A 24,231-nucleotide genomic window follows, 5' to 3' on the forward strand; every position below is an offset into this window, starting at 1 on the left:
GCCAGGGAAAAGAAAAACACCTTTCATTTAGAGTTTAAGGTATTCCAGAATGCCCACCTCCTGGAATGATACTTTTACATTTAGAAAATGTAATAGAGGTTTTTTTTAAATGGCTTGCATGGGCAGATGATTTTTTCTTGGGAAAGGCAAACTTCCTGTTCTCTAAATACCAGCAAACCAAGGGTATAAGGAACCTTCTGCTCAACAGTTTAATGGAATCAGACATTGTCCTCAAACCACACGCCCACCTCCCTTCACCTTACCTGACTGTAGTCTCTAAGGGACCAGGACTCTCTTAGGGCTGCTTCTTTATCTGGCCCCTGTTTACTCCTGTCTCTTTGCCCTTTTCTTGTCTGAATTCACTTAAGTGTCTCCTGACTAATTTCCCACCTTGTGGGAGATGTTTGAGGCAATTCTTTTGACATTCCTAATCCCCCGTTCTTTCTTTAAACAAGTGATGGGGGATGCGAGAGAGAGAGAGAGAGAGAGAGAGAGAGAGAGAGAGAGAGAGCGAGCGAGCTGTGAATGGAGCATCCAGTCATAAGACAATTGGTGGCCAAATACAGTGATGTTCATCCACGGACCTGTGAGAACCCTCAGCGTTGAGCCTTGGTCATTACATGAGTTGCTCTTAGCCAAACTATTTAAAAGTGTGCACACTTACGTAAAGAGAAATGGTGCGTTAGGATAAAAGACAACTGCAGTTTGAGAAGCTTTCTTTGAAAAAAAATCAGTGACTAACTTGGAAATTAAGGGAGAATTTGCCCCTGCTCCCCCCTAATATATGGGTATTTCCCAGGCCCACTCTCTCTGCCTCCCAGCTTGATCCTAGGCGATGGCTCCGTCTGATCTGGACAGAGAAGTTACCTGGGGGCTGAGGGGGGGGGAGGGAGAGGGGGAGGAAGAGGGGAGAGATAGAGGGAGAGAGGGGGAGGGAGAGAGGGGGAGGGAGAGAGGGGGAGAAAGACCAAAGAGAAAAGAGCTCACTTGGTGAGAAATTCCTCGCACATTTTTTATTCTATTTTATTTTATTATTGTATTTATTTTATTTTGTTCTCCTCAGCAAAATCGTCTTCTGGCCTCCGGGGCCGCCGGCGCCGGGGAGAGGCGCTCAGAGCCCGGCCGCCTGCGCGTCCCGAGGGCGGCCTCCGCCGCGAGAGAAGCCTCCCGACGCCCCGCGCACCTGTCCCTGTCCCTGCCTTGCCAGCCCCGACCCACCGCGTCCCCAGCCCTGGGTGAAAACGAGCCTGTCTCCCCTGCCCCTTAAGCGCGGCTCTGCTTTGTCCACGGCAGCGGGCACACGGCCGGTTCACCCCCAAGCCCGCGGACTCCCTCGAGGCAGCGGAGTGGGTGGGGCTGAGGGAGCGGGACCGTCTGGGCCACGCAGAGGCCTCCCTCCCCGTGGGCGCGGAGAGCTGAACGGCGGAGAGAACCCCGAGAGCCCCCCAGCGAAGCTGTGCTCGGTCCCCGGCTGAGGGAGTCAACTTTCGGGCCGTGGGAGACCTCGAGTCCTTAGCATCGGCCGCTGCTCAGAGGGGCAGCCAGCGCCTCTAAGTGGCTCAGCGCGCAAACGAGGCTCCCGAGACCGCCTGGCAACTCCGCGCCCTCGACCCCCCGCTGGGCGTGAACGCCTCCCCGGAGCACATCTCGGTAACAGTTTTCACTCTGACTCACCCCCCACCCCACCCCCACCCCACCCGGAGGTCTTAGGATGCGGGCCGCCCCCGGCGCGCGACCCTCTGCGGGACTGCGCGGAATGCGCGGGGCAGGGGGGACAGCGGGAATAGCTTGAGGACTACAGCCTGGCTCATCCCACCCGTCCGCCCCTCGCCCCTTCCCCGCCGGGTTAATGGTGTCCTGGGACTGGACGAACCCCGTGGATTCCCTCGGGAGGTCTGCCTCTCCCATCCAGCCGCCTCGCCCCATCTCTGGTCCGCAGAAGGAGTGGGCCAGGTCCTCACCAAAGCGCACCCTTCCTCAGTCTCGCTCGGAAGGGCTGGGTGTGGTGAGCGCTCCTGGAGCTGGTTTCCCAGCGCCGAGCAACTGGCGGCGCGAACCAGCGACGGCCCGGCGGCCGGAGAGCCCCTCGGCGCCGCCCCGCAGCCCCCGCCCCGCTGAGCTCGGCTCGGGGAGCGCGCGCCGGTCCGCCTCTCAGCCAGAGCGTCTCCAAGTGCCGAGGGGAGCGCGAAAAGGCCCTTTCCAGCTCTTTGGGTACTTCCCTTTACGTCCCCAAAACTGATTTTCCCCTTCACCAGTCCCGGGGGCGGGGGGGGGGGGGTTGGAGGAGGCGGGCCGGCGGCGCTCAGCGAGGCTCTGCAGCCGGGGAAGGCGCGCAGGACCCGCGCGCGGCCGGCGGCGCGAGAGAGCGCTTCCAGGCGGGCGGCGCGGCGGGAGCGCCCGGCCCGCGAAGGGTTAAAGGGAGGGGACGTGGGCTGTCACGCGTCATTGGGCAGATTATGTGCAGCAAACAAAAAGTGTGTGTCTGCGTGCCAGTCAGTCACTGCATCGGGTCCATCTGTACAACTCTCTCCCTCTCCCCTCTCTCCCCTCTTTCTCTCCCAGCATCTCACTCTCCCCGTCTCCCCGTCTCTCTCCTCTCTTTAGGCGGAGCCTACTAGACAGCAATACTAACACCTCTTGACATGGAAACGCAGTGACACCGCCGGCGACAGAAACGCCGACAGCCTCTCCGGGGTCCAGGTGGCGTTCCGCGGCCGTTAGCACCCCGACCTCATCCCGGGTAAGTGCGTTTGCCTCGGTGTGGGAGGGGGATGGGAGGAAGGGTTGGGGTGGGGGGTGGGAAATGTCCTCCGTTTCCTCGGCGCCCAGAAGAGAGGGGGAACAACTGTAAAGGGGATCCCTGCTGCCAGTAAGATTATACAAAGCGGGCAGCCGGGAGCGAGCGCTCGGCCTGGGAGGCTGGCGGCGGGGAGCGCGGCCGCGGGGCAGACAATGCCCGCCGCCGGCCCAGGGCGAGCCCCGCCGCAGCGCCGCTGCCCGCGCCCGGGACCCGCCCCGGGAGGACGCCGAGCGGAGAACCGCCGGGTGGCCAAGGCCCCCGCGCGCGCGCCAGCGAGCCCAGGCTCTCCGCGCGCCGCGGTCGCTGTGACCGGCTGGGTGCTCGCGGCGCGGCGACGGGGACCCCCACCGGCTGGGTGCTCGCGGCGCGGCGACGGGGACCCCCCCAGCGCGGGGTGGCGAGGACCCCTTCGCCGCGTTGTTAGGTGGCCCTGCGTTTTAACGATTGCGCCCCTGCCGTTGCCCGACGGGACGCGGCGACCTCCCCGCACAATGAAACGCTTGTGTGAAAGAGACTTTTAAAAGGAAGAGAGAGATTGGGCATGAAACGCCGGATTGGGGAAATTGAAAAGGAGAGAATAGAATGCCGTTGAAACGCAGACATGAGGGTCTGGAGCATTTTAAGCATATATATATATTGAAAATTTCCACTGGAGATTAGAAAGGTTCTCTTGTGTGGGGTAAAAATGCCCAGGGATAGATGCTGTGCCATAAAGTAAGTTTCTACTTTATGGATATTTGTCTTATGTCTGCCTGGCAGATACAGCCCCATGCTTGACATTTGGGGTTGTAGCCGAACGAATGAAAAGAAAAGAGGCCGACCTAAGTTTCCCGCTGTTAGCTGGGAAGGGAAAAAAGCACTACCTTGTAATCACATTTGCAAGGTTAATTGGTTAACAGACATTAAGATAAAAATGGGCATTACTAATATTATTCTGTAATGAACAGCTTCTGGGGAAAGAAACAGGTCTACTCTTTCTTGCTACTTAAATTATACAAAATATACACAAATTACTGCCTGTGGTGTCGTTATTAGGGAAAACCCCACTTGGGGGGATCTTTGAATCTATCAGAAAGACTGACCGACGCAGTCAGATCAAAGCCGGTTTAATTTTTAAATACCGGTTTTATTATTATTTTTTTAAATGATAAATCTTGTAGGCAGTGTCCAGTGGCAAAGGAAGAAAAATGTCAAATGACAGCTTAATAGAGAGCCCTCCATCGGGGCCTTACTTTCTAAACCGCGCGGATTAAACAGCTGCAGAGTCCACCGAGGTCTAGCTGGCGGGCTGCCCCCTCTGGCCCCGACAGGGTGGCGTCTGGGGGAGCGAGGCTTCACCAGGCGTGACACACGCGGTGTTTCGGACAGGGGACACCTCGGGCCTGCCCTGTACCTTCTCCCTTCATGCGGCACACGCGACTCAACCCACCCCCTTGTATAACAAGGTAACTGGGATTCACCCTCCTCCATAAATAAGCATGTCGAGAAAAAAATAATTACCTCTGCTTGCTGCTTTTAATTAAAGCCTCGGAGGGACAGCGTTGGATTATGGTAATGAGCACACATACATCCCCTCTCGCAGGCTGCGGAGAAAGGTTAGCTGACAGGGAATCAGCGGCCCTGACACTCCACTTGAAATCCATTCGCCATGGTCCGCTGTCTCCACCTGTTCGCTAATGCGGCTCCCCTCTTTGGAAGAAAATAAAATAAAATCCGCCCGGAAGGAAGGAGCTTTCTCCCAAGAGTTAGAAGTTTCTTTCAGTCAAGAAAGTCTATAGGCTAGGAAAAAATACTAGCCCCTACCCTCACCCTTCCCAGACCCCACCCCGTCCACCCCCAAGGTACTGAAAAAAGAATAAAAAATCTCGCCTTTCCTAGTCTTATGCTTTCTCTCTCGCAAGCAGTCAGTCTACCCTGAGCTCCCACTATTCCAATTAATTCTTAAAAGGAAAGGAAAGTATTCCTTAGTTGGCCTCTTCAAAATATGCCAGATTTAATGTGCCATTGGCTTTATTTCTGAAATAAGAGCTATACAAAATATCAGGCGCATTCAAGAAAAATCTGTTGGGTAGTTAAAGCGTTCTGTCTGGATCCATAAAGGCAAGAGGAGTAATGTAACTGGCTTCGGCGTCCTGCGTCTCTGTCTCCAGCGATGGAGGATTCAGGCATCCAGCGAGGCTTGTGGGATGGAGACGCCAAGGCGGTCCAGCAGTGTCTCACAGATATTTTCACCAGCGTTTACACCACCTGCGACATTCCTGAGAATGCTATATTCGGTCCCTGCGTCCTGAGCCACACTTCCCTGTACGACAGCATAGCTTTCATAGCTCTCAAGTCCACGGACAAAAGAACAGTTCCTTACATCTTCCGGGTAAGTCTTGGCCAGTGCTGCTCAGGGGAGGAGGGTAACGTCCTGTTGAAAACACACTAAGACTCATTTTAATGACAAGCTGAGACAAGTTCTGAATATAGAAATTGCAGTAATGTGAGTCATTCTATTTTACACACCAAACAATTGAAAAGGAAAATTAAACTCAAATTATTGTCAACTGATTTTCTGGAACAAACGATTTGATTTGGAATACCGGCTCTGTCTAAATCAGGGCCTCCATTCTGGGCTTTCCTGGTGATCAACTTAACTCTGGGAGTTTTCAGATGGTTGAGGCTATTTGCATACTTTCTTTAAGTACTTCTAAGTGTTGGGCGCATTTGCCTCCCAACCTAGGAGGCCGCCTATTCCCCTAAATATTTTACCCTTTCTGGGAAAGGAAGCCGGAGCCCAGAGTTTGTATTTAAATAAAGGTGTTAATGGCTTGACAATAAAAGATCATTTTACTCCTATGTTTGAATTTAGAAATAAAAGTCCTTTTACTTTCCATTCTTTCTTTACAAAGAAAAATTATTCATTGTTTATGCCAAAATTAGGAAGATGGGTGAATGCCACAAAATTATTTCTGAGGTCTAACCTTTTTATTTCCAAAACAGACAAAATTCCCCCACAGTTTTGTACTACGGGATAATTTAGAAGTCAATTCTCAAGAGGTTAACACTAATTTGAATTGGAAGAAAAAGCTCCTCATTTGATATTCAACCAATATGTGAAAATGACGACTTAAATAATCGATATGAGTGATGCAGTTTCAAAGGATCATTCTCTGGCCTGCTGGTCACGAGCACGAGGCTGGGAGCCCACCTGGGCCCAGCTTCTGGAATCTTGATCTCAGATAACTCTTTGGGACAGAATGACACAGGAAAGGGCCCGCTCCCCCGGCTTCACTCTCCCAGGAGTCTCCCTCTCCAAACCCTTCCTTCTTGTATTCTTTTGTCTTTTTTCCTAAACTGTAGGTAGACACCTCAGCGGCAAATGGTTCCTCAGAAGGTCTCATGTGGCTGCGCCTGGTCCAATCAGCCCGAGATAGAGAGGAGCAGAACCTTGAAGCCTACGTAAAAAACGGACAGCTGTTTTACCGCTCTCTCCGCAGGATTGCCAAAGACGAGGAGTTGCTAGTTTGGTACGGGAAAGAACTGACTGAGTTACTCTTGCTCTGCCCCTCTAGACCCCACAGCAAAATGAATGGTAGGTTGGCTCGCGGCCCGCGCGTGGGCCCTTAGCTAACGCGGGGGCCGTGCGGGGAGCGGCGGGGGCGCGCCTTCCCTCCCTCTGGGCGTCTCTTGGGAAGCTTCTGAGGTCTAGCCCGTGATGAAGCGGGGCAGACAGGTCAGGGTAAACGGGGGGGACGCTTGGCTTAATTGCTGCACGCCCCCAAATCCGGAGGGAAGGTCAGGCCGGTCGCACGGGGTCTTCTTTTCTCAGGCACTCAGGCCCTGAGGAATGAAGGTGGACCTGTGAAGGGGGGGGTGACACACTGGCCTGGAGACGATGCTGAGTAACCATGTGGTGCGCGTGTGTGTGCGCGTGTGTGCGCGCGTGTGTGTGGTGTCTGCTCACTAAGCAGGGTCGTCCCCTTACGCGTGCCTGGAATGCAGCCAGCGTTTCCAGTTTGAGTTCCCCTACGTGGCGCACCTGCGCTTCCGCTGTCCCAAGAGAATTCACGGCGCCGACAGGAGCCCCCAAGACGAGCAGGGCGGCGGCGTGGGCACCAAGGATCACGGGGGCGGCGGCGGCAAGGACCAGCAGCACCAGCAACAGGAGGCGCCCTTGGGCCCCGGCCCCAAGTTCTGCAAAGCCGGGCCTGTCCACCACTACCCGGCCCCCTCCCCCGAGGGCAGCAACCCGCCCGCGACGGGGGGCGGCGGCTCGGCGAAGCCGTCCACGGACTTTCACAACCTGGCCCGGGAGCTGGAAAACTCCGGGGGCGGCAGCAGCTGCTCCCCAGCGCGGAGCCTCGGCAGCGGCGCGGGCGGCGGCGGCCACCAGGAGGCGGAGCTGAGTCCCGACGGCGCCGCCGCGGGCCCGGCCAAAGGCAAGAGGAAGTTCCCGGAGGAGGCGGCGGAGGGCGGCGGCGCGGCGCTGGGGGCGGGCCGGGGCCGCTTCGCCGAGCGGCCCGCGCCCGCCTCCAAGGAGGACCTGGTGTGCACGCCGCAGCAGTTCCGCGCCGCGGGCAGCTACTTCGGCCTGGAAGAGAACGGGCGCCTCTTCGCGCCGCCCAGCCCCGAGACCGGCGAGGCGAAGCGCAGCGCCTTCGTGGAGGTGAAGAAGGCGGCGCGGGCGGCCGGCCTGCAGGAGGAGGCGGCCCCCGACGGCGGGGGCGCGGGCGCCGACGACCAGGACGCGGGCAGCGGCGGCTCCTCCACGCCCGGGGCCGCGTCGCCCGCAGGGGCCGAGAAGCTGCTGGCCCCGCGGCCTGGGGGCCCGCTGCCCAGCCGCTTGGAGGGCGGCAGCCCGGCCCGAGGCAGCGCCTTCACCTCGGTGCCGCAGCTGGGCGGCGGCGGCGCGGGAGGCGGCGCGGGAGGCTGCGCGGGCGGCGCGGGAGGCGGCGCGGGCGGCGGCCAGGGCGCGGGGGCGGACGAGCGCAAGAGCGCCTTCTCGCAGCCGGCGCGCTCCTTCTCGCAGCTGTCGCCGCTGGTGCTGGGCCAGAAGCTGGGCGCGCTCGAGCCGTGCCACCCCGGCGACGGCGTGGGCCCCGCCAGACTCTACCCCGCCGCCACCGACCCCCTGGCCGTGAAGCTCCAGGGCGCCGCCGACCTGAACGGCGGGTGCGCGGCGCTGCCCGGCGGCGGCCTGCCCAAGCAGAGCCCCTTCCTCTACGCCACCGCCTTCTGGCCCAAGAGCGCGGCCGCGGGGCCCCTGCAGCTGCAGCTGCCGTCGGCGCTCACGCTGCTGCCGCCGTCCTTCACGTCGCTGTGCCTGCCCGCGCAGAACTGGTGCGCCAAGTGCAACGCCTCCTTCCGCATGACCTCCGACCTGGTGTACCACATGCGCTCGCACCACAAGAAGGAGTACGCCATGGAGCCCTTGGTGAAGCGGCGGCGCGAGGAGAAGCTCAAGTGTCCCATCTGCAACGAGTCCTTCAGGGAGCGCCACCACCTCTCCCGGCACATGACCTCCCATAACTGACGCGGACGGGACCCCAGCTCCGCGCGCGGACGCGCTCGGCCCAGCCACCGGTGGGGGCGAACACCTGAGGGCATCCGCCGCCCCCTTGTGACCCGAAACACCGCACCTAGAGAGACGGTCACACACGCGTAGTCCCACACACGCGCGCTCCTCCAGTCACCTCATGCAAATATTTATCTGCGCGACCGACACTGCGCACAAGTACGCGCGAGACAGGATGGTGGATTTTTGATCGGGTGGGTTGCTTGAGGGGTTTTCTTTTGAATGCACGCATTTTCACTTTCCCAAAAACAAAGATACATTTTTTAAAATGTCATATATTGCAACATATTGATGCATTTGTCATAAGTTTCTACTTAAATTATTAAGCACTTACAGTTTAGATGTAATAATTATATGTAAGGGCAAAATTTATTTTAGATATAAAGTAAAGGAGGAGGGTGAGATGCTTTCTGCGTTTCTTGATGACAGATTGTGTTCTTACAAAAATAAACATAAGAATGCAAAGGGGGTCACCATTCGGTTTAAGTTTTCAGGGGGAAGTGCATGTATCATGAAATGATTATGGACTTCAATGAAGAATGTCACCACTATGTAAATATGTATTTTCTTTTAATACAAAGTGTAATTTTGTGCCAGTAAAATGGAGTCTGAATAGTTATGTGTTTCTTTTACCCCTGGAAAGATTTATTAAACTTTATAGATTATCCGGGTATGTTGGATGCTTTGACAATAAATGACTATTTTCCTCAGAGCAATTATTTGGAAAGTGTTTTTAAATACATTTTTGTAGCCAAGGGCTACACTTTGAGTAGATGCCATCTATTTTCACCGAGTCCCTGAACAGAAGAGAGAGCAGGAGAGAGGGGACAAACCCTGCCCACTTGCACTTATTTACTCTAAGACAGCTTTGAGCCTACAAGAGAGAAGACAAGGTTTGATTATTATATGGAAAATCTTTAGCTGGAAAGCGGTGGGCGTGATCAAAGGACGAAGCATTTGAACGAAGATGCCTGCCATGAAGCTAACTTGTCACTGGAATGTCACCATGCTTTTCAGCAGCAGGATAATTAGCATCTTCACAAGTGACCAGAGGAAAATTTCAGGCCTGGATTAGGGAAACCAGATGAAAAACCCAATTAAGGTTCTATTGGTGATGCCTACACGGCAGAGTATCCTGTCCTCTAGAACCCATTAGCATCCTGTCAATACCCGTTAAGAGCCCCTGTGGAGAGTTGGTTTAGAAATGACCACAGTAGTCTGTACCGCAGGGCCCAGCTTTCCTTCTAAAGGCTTGAGCAGCTTCTGCAAAAATGCTATTTCTGGAGCATTACCATACAGAAGAACCTGAGAACTCTCCTCCTCACCCTGCCCTTCCTCCTGTGAAAAGCCCCTCTGTACTCTGTATATACTGACAACGGATCTTAGTTAAATAGAGTGTATGTGAGAGTGTGTGGTACATCCAGTTACCATTAGATACAAAACCAAATGGTTGATGGCCCTTTAGGTCTTAGGATGACATGAACGAAATCCACAGGCATCTCTAGAGTCATTCTGTGCGTGCTCTAGTTACAGACATGACACTGGTTTATCTCTCACAGGTGTTCTTTCCCACTGTCCCCCTTCCTCCACATCTTGCCAACCCTCCCGGATCAGAAGGGGGACACTTGTGAAAAGGTCTGAAATGGGAAACTTGCACAAGGTCTCACTGCAGGCATTCAAAGCTTTCTCCTAAAAGGATTTTAAAGGCTTCGTTATGTTAAGGGGATTACAGAACAAGTTATGATTAGGGCAGGGAGCAGGGAAAGACCAAGGGTAGGGCAAGAGATGCACCCAGTAGCGTGACCCAGGTCGATGAAAAGCAGGTTGACGTTCTCAAGATCATCCAAGTACTTTCTGTGCTACATATTGCTGAGGCCTGCTCTCAGCTTTGCTAGGCAATAGTCGGATGATCTGAAACACTAACCCCAGCAAAGTGTGATGAGACGAGCAGCCCCAAATTCCAGTTCCGACTGCTGTTCGTGACTAGGACAGCCCTGCGTCATTATTGGCACCATCTGATTTACCTACGTCTTGGTTTTCTCATCTGTACAATGAGTGGGGCAGTTTCTGCTATCTTCAAGGTACTTGCAGCACCGGGAATTGATTTTTCTAATGGTTGGTCAGGCTCCAACTAAAGCTAAAGGGGGCGTTCTAGAGAAAAGAACAGGATTGGTTGTGAAGCAAAGTCATGGCAAGAACCGAGAAAGATACCTGGGGACAAATGGAAGAGGGGCTTCCACAGATCCTTAAATCACATACCTTCGAGGCAGACTAAATTGTCCGTGCCTGGAACACTAGTGGATCTCTGAAGAAACAGTTTCTTACAAACAAACAAGCAAACAAACCCCAGGTTGTCTGGGGCCTAAGTTTTAAAAAAACAAAACAAAGCTCGAATCCCCCTTCATTATGCCCTATCCTTCCAGAATCCCCTTTTCTCTCTGATGGCTTTATTACCTTTTGGGGATTCCGAGACCAACTGAGGTCTAAACAAAGGTAAGCAAAGGCTGCTCTTTGAACAGGGCGTCCTCGCAGCCAGGCATCATGTGTTTTGAAGGATGCATGCAGACGCCCCCTGAGCTTCCCGGCGCTTTCTTCTGTATGGTCATTAACTTAATCACACGGTCGGGAGGAAAGCCAAGCCCTGGCTGAGCGGCTGCGCAGGCCGTCCAGGTAGGTGTGCTCGTGGCAGACCCTTTCGGGCCGGGCGGCGATGCCGCTCAATCTGCCCACAAGACCTTTTTGGCGGGAAGTAGTAAGGGAAGGGTGCCCAGAGGTAGTTTTGCCCTCAGCCAAGGCAAACTGAGAAATGTTTTATTTTAATCCTGCATTTTCGAGCTTTCGGGTGCATCCACTGTCCCCGCGTCTGAATTTTCTCAGGCCAGAGTTTCCAGACTCCATAACCCACCCGCCCGCCCGGCCGCGGCCGCCGCCTGAGGCCGCCCGTGGGCACAGGTGCCTGCGCACGGCCGCGGGCGAGACAAGGTCGCGGAGTCACGCGGACCCGGAGCTGCGCGGGTCCCGGGAAGTCGGGGCGGGGGCCTGAGCTCCAGGTGCTCGGGAGCGGGTCCGAAGGCTCCCCACCTGGCGTCTGCGAGTCGGGGACGCCCGCCTGCCTTCCCAGGCTGGCGGCGAGCGGGGGACCCACGCACAGCTCCGCACCGGTTCACAGGCGCCGGGGAGCGAGACCGAAACCCGACCCGCGGGAAGTTCCCACGGCCCCGGGCCCGCGGCCCTCCGACGCCCAGAGGCGCTCCCGTCGCAGCTGCAGCGCAGGCGGGCCGGTTGCGCGCACGGATCGGCGGCCGCGAGGGCTGGGCCGGTGGGGCGGAGGCAGGTGTGCAGCCGGGGTTCGAATTTCCCCGGCCCTCCGCTGGCCCGACCGCCCAGCGCCGCCTGGCGAGTCCTCTACGGTGTCCCCTCCCGCAGCCAATCTCCTTAGGCGACCCCCAATTAGCGCGCCCCCGAGCGGGCGAACCGTGAACACCCGGGAGCCGTCAAACCTGGAGAACCCTCTGGGAAGTGCGCCCCCTGCGCACCCGGGGTGGGTCCCCGGGGCTCGCCTCGCGCGACAGAGGCTCCCGCCTCTTTCTCCACCCGCTCCGGGCCGACGCCCCTGCGCCCGCTGGGCGGTGCCGGGCGCCCAGGGAGCCCAGGTGGAGGGGCCCGCGCGCGTCCGCAGGCAGGCGCCCGTTCCAGGCGCAGGCGCGGACCTTAGCTCCCGGGCCCCCCTCGGACTCGGCTGGCGGGCGGCCCACGGAGCAAAGACTCACCCGCAGGGTCAGATTTCCTTCCCAGGTTCTCCCCCTGCCCACGCCCACGCTCTGGAATCGGTTTGGCTCTTTCTATGGTAACTCCCGGTTTCCTTTCCCTCACTCCTTCCTCATCTCGATGCTTGTTTCCATCTTTAGGGCCTTCTGCAGACCTGAGATCATCTCTGGAGTTTTATGAGGAAACACCCCTCGATGGTTCTCAGTCATCCAGGACACCCCAGTGGTGCGCGAACCAGCCCAACAGGAGACTGAACTGTCAGTTAGCTGGGCACCTCACACCCGCCTGGCAGTCAGAGATGGGCAAGTGCCACCCCCACCCCATACACACGCACAGGCTCACACACACACACACACACGCTCACACACGCTCACACACGCTCACACACGCTCACACACGCTCACACACACGCTCACACACTCCTGCACAGTTCCTCCTAGGAGAGGAAGTACCAGGTCTGGCTTTTGAACTGATGCGCTTTTGACGTCCCTTGGAAATGTCATCTTCCCCTAAAGATGCAAAAATGCCTCCAAGGGGTGTAGGAAATGTAACCTGCCCAGAAGCTGAACTGGGAATGGAGGGAGAAGCTGGGGCATCTTTCCTCTTCCAAATGCCCCTGGGTTGACAGGTGGGCCGTGAGGCTAGAAGGCTGAGGCAGGAGCAGGTGGCCCTGGGCAGGAATGCCCTCTGGCCTTGGAGCCTGGCGCCCGGGAGAAGGGGTGCTCCTGCCTCTCTGCTTCACAGGCCATATTGCGAAGGCAGCCTTTGCTTTCCTTACTTTAAACCGAGGTTTAGAATTTTTTAGAAACATGTCTATTCTCCAGAACTAGTTGATGAAAGAACTGAAACAAAAGTTCTTTTAAAAACCTGTCTCCTTTTTAATCTCTGGAGGTGTAGTAAGATGTCCTACCTGATTAGCTAACCTGGTCGTGGTAATCTCATTTGCCTATCCCGTTCAAGTTCGTGTGTGTATTTGTGTGTGTGTTGGCAAGCACTGAATATATATGTATGCATGTTTGCACACATGGCATATATCCGTGTGTGTGTATAATATGTGTGTGTGTAATATATATGTACTAAAATGGGTGTACATATCTATTTTAGTACACACAGGTACAGGCACACAACTGGCAGGCACTCTTCTAAGCATGTTTCACATGTAGACTTGGTTTAATCCTACCCAAGAGGAATACTGTGCAGGATCCCACTCTAGCATGTTTTAGGATTGTGTTGTTAGTATGGCTGTCACCTTGGAACAGTAGGAAGAGAAATAATGGGAATGTAATGGAAAGACTAGTCTCCTAAGTCAGAAGGCGTGTTCCACGTTTTGTGAGGTTTCCATCTATGTGTCTCAGTTTACTTGAACTTGTGAATAATTAAACTTGTGAACTTGTGAATAATACCACCTTTGGACTTGTCGCACAGCTGTGTCTTGAAAAGCAAATGAAATCATTCATGTAGAATCTTTTCATACTATTATATATGATTGACTATTATATATGTTGGTGAAACAGACCTCCTTTTAGCTGCAACTTACCTACCTCAGGTGGTCAGGATGCTCTAGGACCTCTATAAGAAATCTTTTGTGGCCTTGACTTCCTTTTATGATCTTCGCTCATTTTTAAGCAGAGGTGGGAGTAACAGGTGGTTTGAGTTTGTGGATTTGTATTGAACTACTCAGTGCTTCATCCTAATATCCCAAACTTACAGAAGGATCACTGAAAAAAAATATTTAAAAACAAAATCAAGCCAATCTATAGGTCTATTCAAGTAAATTCAGTTTTAATTGACTTACCTATAATAATCCTAAATTATAAGTACAGTGTGTTTTCAGGACTTACAAATTATAAGCCAGCATAGCACTAACAATGAAAACCTCTATAAGAGGAATCCTAGCTATAACTTGCTGTGCTGTAGAAAAGCTGGTGAAAATGCAGAAGAATAGGCCCTTTTTTCCCTAGGTACCATGTAACAAATGGCACCTTGCTTAGAAAGCTATTCTGTGATCATTGCTCAATGAAGATAACGCTAGGTCTACAGATCACGGTAATTCATGAATGACACTCATCATAAGATACTATCATTAGGAGGGACCCCTGATTCCAACTCAAGTTTTTTAGTGTTTTTCAATGGGCCTTGAGCTATAAATGCATTATTTTATCATACATGTCCCCTCTTTTAAAATGAAGATTTGAAAAATGCATACAATGTCTTCTTTTCTTTCCCAAATTCTTGAAGGAATGAATTCTTTGGGGGAATATTCAGATCTTTTGTAAACCCCACAAAAAGGAATGAAATTTGGAGAAAAGATCATGGGACAAACACAATGAACTCTATCCATTCTTTGGCCCTTCATTTCTCTTCAGATGTGTAGCCATCAATTCCAAATTCCTCCCATCACTTATTTTGCATTTTCTTTGGAGAAAAGCAGGATTGTGGGTGTCAGGGGAGAAACCTGGAAATCATTGCTACCTTCGACCAGGGTCCCAGAGCACACCTGCTGTGGAGGTTGAAGTCTGGAAAACTGTAGCATGAGTCCACTTTTCTCAGGGGCTTCGTCTCCAGATGGGCATGCTGGTGTTACACCACAGCTTGTAGAAATTACAGTAGCTTTTTCTGTGTTTAATTACTTTTCTGTAAAGTGTGAAACTTAAAAAAAAAAAAAATTGATGACTTCTTTTTTCCCAAACAAAGGAATTAAGATCTGTTTTTCCTCCCCTGGCAGTGTTTCTCTGGGCCTTTGAGAAAGGCAAACACAGCCGAACAGCGACACCCAGCCCAAAAAACAATGCATGCCACCCAGTTAGAAAAATCTTAGTATCCATACTGTTCTCTAGGCCCAGGAGTCCAGTGTACGAGCTAACTGAGGGTGGAGGAAAGAAAATAAAGGCAATATTACTGCAGGGTCCTCCTGGAAAGAGGTGTACATTAGACTTCTCTGTTACAATGCACTTGGAGAGAGTGCGAGTTTTAGCAGCGCTGGGTAGAGGTAAACTGAAAGCCAGGGAGCTTAGCTTTGTGGACGTTCAAGCTGCTCTCTGGATTCCATCTCAGAGCCTCTCGTCTTCAGTTGCCTCTTGACTCTAGGCTTTCTTAGATCTCCCACAATCCTTTCTCCTCCAGCAAAGCGGAGGTATACAAAGTTCCTACTGGTACGAATATATAGCAAGGAAAAAAGTTTGAATTTACGTGAAGGTATTTTTTCGTTCACTTGCTTTTTATTGACTCTTGATTTCTAATTTTGGAACAGTCTAAGGAAAGATGAGGCATTGCTGTGAAGAGGCACTTTTCCTTCTGGGGTGATGCCTAAAATGGTTTCCAAATTAGAGGTCTTTGATTCTGACGCTGCATTTGAAAGTGTTTATTAAGCCTCCAAACATGCCTAAACTTAAAGCCAAGGAGATATTTAGAAAACCTACCATTCAAAAATCTAATTCCATGCATAGTAAAGATAATAGCGTGGCAAGACAAGTCTCATCAGGTTGTATGATTGCCAGCCGCTTACATCTGAATTTCTTAAGTCCTTTAAATATTCAACATACATTCGTTTTGGTATTTAGCCAATTTTTTAACAGCTCAGAAATTGGGACTTGAGGTTTCAGAAAGCACAAATTTCTTTTCTGAAATGGTGGCTCGCCTTTGAACACATTGCAGGAGAAGAAATTTCAAGTTTAACGTGCACAGTTTCTAAGTCCCTGTCGTATCAACACTTTACAACAGCCAGCTCAGGGGTTGTAAACCCAGGAACATGGTCACCTTTCAAATCAGATAAAAATACTGAAAAAAGAGAGCCTCTGATAATGCCCTCACAAGTTCACTGACTCAGTAAGGGAACAACGCAAAGAGAAGGTGATTTTCCCAGAGCTCCCATTCTCAGAAAACTTCACTAGAAACAATAGATATTAAATAATCTTACAGAGGAGAAAAAAGTAATACTATCTATAGGACATTATAGAGATTTCTCGAAGTCACCTAGGTAGCTGCTTAAAATGCAGATTCCCAGACATACCTCTGGAGATTGGAGAGGCCTCATGAGGGGCCCACAGTTTGCATTTTAAGTCAACATCCCAGGTTATTCTAGAGCAGGAGTTTCTTGATCCACACTTTGAGAAACACTGGGATGGGTTCACAACAGTAACCAGCCCTACAGAGACTTAAATTTTCTAGTACCTCAGTCTAGAAAATTGCTATATTTCTGACACATTGAGGCTCAATTGAATTATAGTGTTATAAATATACATAAAAACCTTCAGTTAGTGCTGGGTTTCAGATCAATTTTCAATTTCTGGTTATTTGTATCACATCAACATTTTGCTCTTCCTCAAGTCTGGGTCATTACTGTGAACAACAAAAACACATGAATGCATAAAAAGCCTCTGTATCAGGAAACCTTTAAGCTAAATCTTTAAGGATAAATTCTAAAATGTTCATGGATTAACTCCCCCATCCTCCCCAGGGGCTTGCTTTTTAGTTTGTGGAAACTGATACATCAGGTTTTCTAAAATTGTGTCACCAGCCTGGCCAGCGTGGCTCAGCAGCTGAGCATCGACCTAGGGTCCAGGAGACAGAGGTTCAATTCCAGGTCAGGGCACATGCCTGGGTTGGGGTTTCAGGCTCGATCCCTAGCAGGGGGCCTGCAGGAGGCAGCTGATCAATGACTCTCATCACTGATGTTTCTCTCTCTCTCTCTCTCCCTCTCCTTTCCCCTCTCTGAAATCAATAAAGATATGTCTAAAAAAATAAAAATAATAAAAATAAAATTGTGTCACGACTGATTTGCACGTGTGTGTTCACAACCTTCACCAAGTCTCTCACAGGCTCCCGAGAGCTGTCTTACTGTGTTTTTCGAATGTATAAAAGCCGCAGAATTGCAGATCTCTGGAGCTACCAGTGTGTGCCCTGTTCCAGCTCACCCAGCGATTGCTGGAGCCTCCCTGCCAGGCGCCGCCGCCCAGAGGCTGCCATTCTCTGACGCTGAGCGATTCCAAGCCAGCTCCTGCTGCAGAAGCCACTGCTGCCGGGAAGACAGACTCCTCCGCTGGCTCCATCTCACTGAATTTGCTACAGCTTCCTTCTTTCTACCCAGGCTTGGGTCTCAATCGGAGGAGGCAGGGCCAGAAGAGCCTGGCAGCCCCAGGGGTAACGCAGTAGTCACAGAAGCCCAACAGTTCTGATGACACCCATCACCCCTGAACACCATAGGGGCTGCTGGAATGCATTTTTAATGTAAACATAGCTGCGATGGTCCTGCCCTACTAGGCTTCTGGAGTTGTCAGGACATGTTTGAATTCTAAAGCAGATGCAATCTAATACTGGGGCCAGAGCTACAAGATCATATGAAAGTCCACGCAATTCTTTATTAGGACAGGGAATCCTGCTAAAAATTAGACTGGATGTCAGAAGCTCTAACATCTATCTAATTAATCTCCTTTTGGCTCTGTCATTTTGTAGCTGTGTGACCTTGGATGAACTGACTTTTCTAAACCTCAGTCTTCTCACCTGTAAAATGAGAGGGTTAGACTCTCTCAGATCTTCTCACACTCTAAGGTTTATGTTAGTTACTAGGAGGCTTGATAAATGGAAGCTGCTCTGTTTCTGAAAATTATAATGAAGGTACAGTGGCTAGTGTAGAGGAATTTGTATTTTAATAAACCCTCTGGATGATTCTGTAACCACCTTTGGAAAATATTTGTCTAGATCAGTGGTTCTCCATTCTGGCCTCATATTAGAAACATTTGGGAGGTTTTTAAAAAATACTCATGATGGGTCCCACTCCAAATTAACTAATTGGAATATTTGGGTGTGGGGCCAGGGCACTGGTGTGTTTAAAACTATCTGTAGAGTAAGGGGTGAAAATCAGTGGATTAGATCACATGTAAGATATTTCCTTAGCTCTAGAACTCCGACTTCCAATCTAGGATTCTTGGTTCTATACCACAATACCTCAGTTTGGAAATATGAAGTATGCTGGGTAGACAGATTGACTAGTTGCTAAGGGCTGAATTCTGTTCCCCCCAAATTCATATGTTGAATTCCTAACCCCTAGTACCTCAGAATGTGCCTGTATTTGGAGATAGAATCTTTAAGGAGGTAATTAAGGTAAAACGAGGTTGTATCAGGGGCCCTAATCCAATATGACTGGTGTCCTTATAAGAAGAGGTTAGGACACCGCAACTCAGCTGGACAACCATTCAGTGCACAGTGAGAAGGTGGCCATCTGCAAGCCAAAGAGACGAGCCTTGGAAGAAACCCACCCCGCCAACCTTGATCTTGGACTTGTAGCTTCCAGAATTATGAGAAAATAAATTTCTGTTGTTTAAGCCCCTGAATTTGTGGCATTTTGTCATAGTGGCCCTAACATATTAGTCAAATAGTTTATTGGAACATATCTGACATTAAATGAAATATTGTTTGCCTTATTAATAGTTCAGAACCAACTTAACTCTAAGTATGGACAATAACAAACTAAAAAAACCCTTTAAATATATGGGGGGGGGGGGAGAATGTAATTTAATGGGTATTTTTTTTCAAAGTCTTGATTGAAGAAAGTCCATGGAAATAAGTAATGCAGTTTAAAATACTATGAACTAATCTTGAGGATGATGTTTTAAGTAACAGGACTAAGAAAATTTTCAGTGATTTTTGCTACCAATCATAAACAACAAACCTGATTTCACTTAAATCGCAAATTACTATCATTTAAAAAATGTGGTCACATAAATTTAATGTACATTTTAAATATGGGTGTACATGAAGCAGAATTTATTATTCTAATCTTAATTCTGGGTTTTATAAGAGAACCCTGTCTCCTATCTTAATACATCCCTAATTTCTCATGTCCCTTAAGGTTTTCTTAATCTTAATTTTCAATTGGGTCTACTCAAAGAGAAACTACTTAAAGAAGTATTTCCATCATACCCTGGAATAAACAGATTTAGACTGTAAAAAAAAGATATATTGCCACCTAGTGGAAAACAGGCAGAATTATCTTGTTATAATTCAGTTTTTGAGCCACAAAATGATTAGCACAAGAAATGTTTAAAATGTTTCTGGCCGTGAGTAATCATGCTTTGTTAGTTAAAGGATGTTTTCCATGTTTAGCTGCTAAGTCCCTTTTGACTTTTAAGTTAAATATCTTTTATTTTCATTTAGCAACTATTCATATACTCATATACTATTGCTATATGCTGAGTGATAGAGAATGTTTCTCAAGAACATTTAGCTAAAGTGACAAAAAAAAATGTGCAGGTAAATATAAAAAATATTTACCACCCACAGAAAGTCAGTAGTATAGCAAACATCCAATGTAAATATAGCTAACCAAGCTTGGACAAGTCACAGCTCTGGATTTGAAAACATGGGCTTGAACTACAAGATTATAAAATATTTTCAATTCTAATAAGATCAGATTATGTATCTATAATATACACTCATAGTTAGTAAGCTTGGGGTGTTTTTAATAATTAGGTGAATGTCCAAAGTAGATTTACGGCCTGGTGTTCATGAGTTAATAGGTGTATGTCTTTGGAATAACATTTCATCACAGAACTAAAAGAAGCTTATTAATGGGAAGGAAGTTCCTATCTATTTATTTGGTTGCCAGGATCCCAGGGATTTTTCCCCCCATCAGAGTAAGGTGACCTGGCTAATTTTAACTTCAGCAATTACATTCTATCCTTCTAAGCTATCCTTGCAGCTTCTATTTGGATACAGCATCATTTATTGTTTCCTGTCCTAAACTTTTAGGAAGTGGCTATTAACTGATTTACTGTTGCTGACCTTTAAGGAGCGTGAAGGATGATATTCACTACTCGGTAATTCTGTAAGGCTTTCTTAGCAAAGGCCAGGGAAGGAAAGCAGAGTTTAAAGACACTTCCCTTTTAATAGCCCTTGGTATGCCCCGAGAATGTCACAGTCCTTAATTAGTTAACCCTACTATGTGTATGCCCTCTGGAAAGGTCCTATTTCAGATGATGTAATTCAGGGAGCTTAAGTTATCAAGTTGTTTTGGCTCAAATTGCTGGATACAATTTTTTTTCTGTACAGCATTAAGATAGAAGTATCACCTAAAGTCTTTCTCTTTCAAATAGGATGGGCTTAATGTGAAAATGTCTATATATCTATGGAAAATAAAGAAGTATGCTAAGTTAGTAGGTGTCATGACATACTACGGGAAGGCAGTTCACTATAATCACTCAACTCTTAAATAATTAGTTGTGAGAAACTGAATTTATATGAAGGTTAATAAAATAGGTAGAAGACATAGGAAATACTGATATCAAATTTCTTTTTGAGGTTTTGTCCAGAGACAAGCAGTCAAGAATGCTAATTATAATATTTCTAATAATTTCTCTTCTTCTTCTATTCCATCTACACACACACACACACACACACACACACACACACACACACACACTCATGAAAGAAGAAACAAGACAGAGAGAAATGATTTTCCAGACTATATTTCTTCTGAATAACGTCTAGGAAAGTTGCTTTTGACAGTTGAGGAGAACACAGAAGACATGTAGGGTCTCATTTTTTCTTCCTAGAAACTGTTTTTGTGTGTTCTCTTTAGTAATAATTGATTCTTAGGTGGATTAAGTGGCATTTGTTGCCCATTTTATCTATTATCTTTCAAATATGAAAACAACAACAACTCAACAATATTCTAAGTCCTAAATACGAGGCTGCAAGCTCTCTGTCTCTTTAGAATGCATAACTGTTTCTCCACTATTGCTCTTTCTACAAAAATAATTTAGTAATCAGATCCACCTAGTTTCAGAGGTAAACGCATAGCCCATCAACAGGTAATAGTTCTGGGAAGGCCTGGAGAAGGGGTGGAAGTGGGGTGGAGAGAGTCAATGGGGAAAAAGGGACATTTGTAATACTTTCAGCAATAAAGATAAATTTTTAAAAATTCAGTTAATATTGTTACACTCTATTCTATCAGGTTATATGACTGCCTGACATCCCTGTCATTAACAGTGTCACCAGCCTATTTTATATCTTCTAAACTCTCAATTATGTAGGTAAATTCAGCAATAAAATATGGAAGATGGTTACCGCATGCCTGGAACAACAGTTAGATGTGACAAGAACAAATTAAAGGTCATGACACATCATTAGGGATGCAATTTCCTTAGATTTGAAAAAAGCCTCAGATCGATCTATGACTTAAATTTCAATATAATTTAACGTACCTCTTCCTTGAACAGATGCATCTGTCAACTGATAACCATTATTATTTTCTTCAAAATAGCACTTTTCCCTGGATTGTAGTGGAACAGTACTTAATAATATGCATGGTGATGAGAGGATGCCCTCTAGTAATCTGCAATTAAAGCATGGAATGGGGACTTTATAAGGTAACTTTATTTTAACTGAATTTATTTATTTACTTTATCCTCACTTAAGGGTATGTTTATTGATTTTAGAGAGAGAAAAACATCCGCATGAGAGAGAAACATCAGTTGGTTGCCTCCTATATGTGCCCCATATAGGGGTTGAGCCTGTTACAACCTAGGCATGTGCCCTGACCAGGAATCAAACTCCCAACTTTTGGGGTACAGAACGATGCCCCAATCCACTGAGAAACCCAGTCAGGGCTAACTGCATTTATTATTATTATTTTTATTATCTAAATGTACATTCATTTGATGCACATTCCAGAAAAGCTGAGCTCAGAGACTTAGAGGGCCCTGGCTGGGTGGCTCAGCTGGCTAGAGCGTCGTCCTGATGTGCCCGGGCTGCGGGTTCGGTCCCCAGTCAGGGCACACACAACAATCAACCAAGGAATGCATACATAAATGCAGCAGCAAATCGATGTTTCTCTCTCTTTCCCCTTCTCTCTTTCCTTCTCTCTAAAATCAACAAATAAAAATTTTAAAAAAGAAAGTTAAAGGTCTTCGTCATAATAAATGAGAAGAGATTTCTGAAGTCATACACGCTAATTTCTAAGCATTTTCCATGGCTCAGAGCAGAAAGAAGTTGTAATATAATGAAATAATTTGGAAATACTGCTGATACTTAGAATTCAGAGTGTTAAGATGGAAAAATATCCTTGAAATATAGACAAAACTCATAATGGCTCTAATGAAATATAATCTGCTTAGGTTTAAAATGTCTTATGGTACACATTTAGACATGCATGATACTAAACTTATTTATATTGAAGTAAACATTCATTTGGCAAGCAGCTTAGAATGTTCTAGTGTCTTAAGAGTCAAACAAATGCCTCAGAGATTCAAAGTCTGTGTTTCTTTTCAGTCTCTCAAATCATAGTAATTCTTTGTCCTGTTGTTGCTGCACTCTAATAAGTATATTAATGGATGGGCTACATAAGCTGCCTACATACTTTCTATTTCTAATCTTAGAGTCCCAGCCTTCATTTGGGGATTATATCTGACATCTTTAACACCTCTGTGTACTTGAGTGGATGTTTTGGCTTCTAAGTATCCCGAGAAAAGTCACAAGTTTTTATTTTGTTTTGTTATTAATTCCTTTCCTGTTCATCTTGTTAAGTCAGGGTTCAGAATTATTTAGGCAGGTAGAAAGAATAATTATTCCGATATTGAGATGACTGGTGATTTAAGGAATGACCACTGCCCTTCCTGCTTTCCTAGGCTGGGCGGGGAGGGGGAGCAGAAAGGGCACTGGAGGCCAGGAGGCCTCGGTGTGGCCACTGGCCAGTGTCCTTTTGCGCAGTGTGCTGTTGGCAAGCCACCGAGTTTTCCTGAACCCGAGTTTCCTCACTGCAGAGTGGAATATGGGAAATCATATGGGGTTGTTGTAAAGACGAGATAAAGTATGGAAGTCCAAGCCACAGAGTAGGCACTAGATACATAACAATTATTATTTTCGTGATCCCCCTTTATAAGTCTTTGTGAATTTTTTATCTTCTTGTGGTTTTTCAACTTTAGGGCTATAAACTCTTTTCTCCCTTTTGTGAGTGAAGGCAGGCATTTCCTATATCCTTGCTCTACAAAGAAGCTGCTGCTGGGAAACTATTAAAGATGTCCTGGGGTACAGACTGTTCCTTTTCTTGAGAATCATCGATGGGAAACTAAGACATACAAAGGTGGAGTCTGAACCCTGGACTCCTCTACTTCTCAGCGGTGGATCTTTATTTCCACTAACCATCTGGGGTAAAACTCCACCGCCCCAGACTCCTTTGGAAGTTCCCCACTGCAGAGAGCCCCCTCCCCGGTGGTCTGGGGGAGCCTAGGAATGCTGGCCAGGCCTGCTTGCTCGCTCACACTCGTGAGCAGCCTGGGAGGTCTTGACCGGAGGCTGCCTAAGGAGGGAAGGCGCCTGTGAGCACCTACAGGCACTGCTGGCTCCTGGGGACAGAGCAGCAAGCGGTCACTGAGAAGTCTGTATTCAAAAAAGAATAAAAGAATTATTACAATATCATCCCATGAGATTCTAAAAATGATTCTTTGTAGAACATTTTCAAATGTCTATATTTGACTTTGGAAAAGAAATCTCTTGTCTCTTTAGCCTTTCAGGGTCCCCCCACCCCCTTTTTTCCTAAATTACCTAGGTGCTAAGAATTTACATCAACAAAGATGAACAGCTCATGGTTCTGTAGTTTCCATTCTGAGAGAGTGGAGTAAGAAGAAAAAACAAAACAAAACATGGGTCAGGGGGTAAAATTCAGTCCTTGTTTAACTTAGTCTCAGCCCAAATTAAGTTTGAAGTATATATGAAAAGTAGATTAAAGTAATAATAAGCTTACACACCCCACTCCATTTGAATATTTCTCTGAATGAGTGTGGGGTTGAACTAGCAGAGATTTCCAGCAGTTCCTGAAGCCTCAATAGCCCTACTGAATTATATTATATTAGTTGAGGAAGACCTATAAAGTTCTGCTTCTAAAAATCTAACCTCAAAATGATTACTGATTTGACAATTTTCCTGGTTAGAGAGAGTAAAATGGTCTTTCAGGGAATTTCCATATGCTCTTTGGAACTGGCACAGAATTTCTGGATATACGGTTTCTGAATACATTTCCATTTTCTCCAATAAATTTCATTTTAATTTTTTTTCACTCTTGGAAAAAATGGTTATCAGTCCTTTGTAAGGATTTATTTTTATGGTGCTT

General features: G+C 48.3%; 1 protein-coding gene across 1 annotated transcript; it reads left to right on the forward strand.

Annotated features, from left to right (window-relative positions):
• The first annotated feature begins 1,262 nt into the window (after positions 1 to 1,262).
• Positions 1,263 to 9,068, forward strand: PRDM8 (PR/SET domain 8). The gene is made up of 5 exons (XM_081136872.1): positions 1,263 to 1,650; positions 2,605 to 2,740; positions 4,951 to 5,171; positions 6,146 to 6,377; positions 6,757 to 9,068. The coding sequence occupies exons 3-5, from the start codon at positions 4,953 to 4,955 to the stop codon at positions 8,316 to 8,318; spliced, it is 2,013 nt and encodes a 670-aa protein (XP_080992998.1). The 5' UTR covers positions 1,263 to 1,650; positions 2,605 to 2,740; positions 4,951 to 4,952; the 3' UTR covers positions 8,319 to 9,068.
• The last annotated feature ends 15,163 nt before the right edge of the window (positions 9,069 to 24,231 follow it).

Source organism: Miniopterus schreibersii (genome assembly GCF_964146895.1).
Source record: "Miniopterus schreibersii genome assembly, chromosome: 1".
Lineage (NCBI taxonomy): Eukaryota > Metazoa > Chordata > Mammalia > Chiroptera > Miniopteridae > Miniopterus > Miniopterus schreibersii.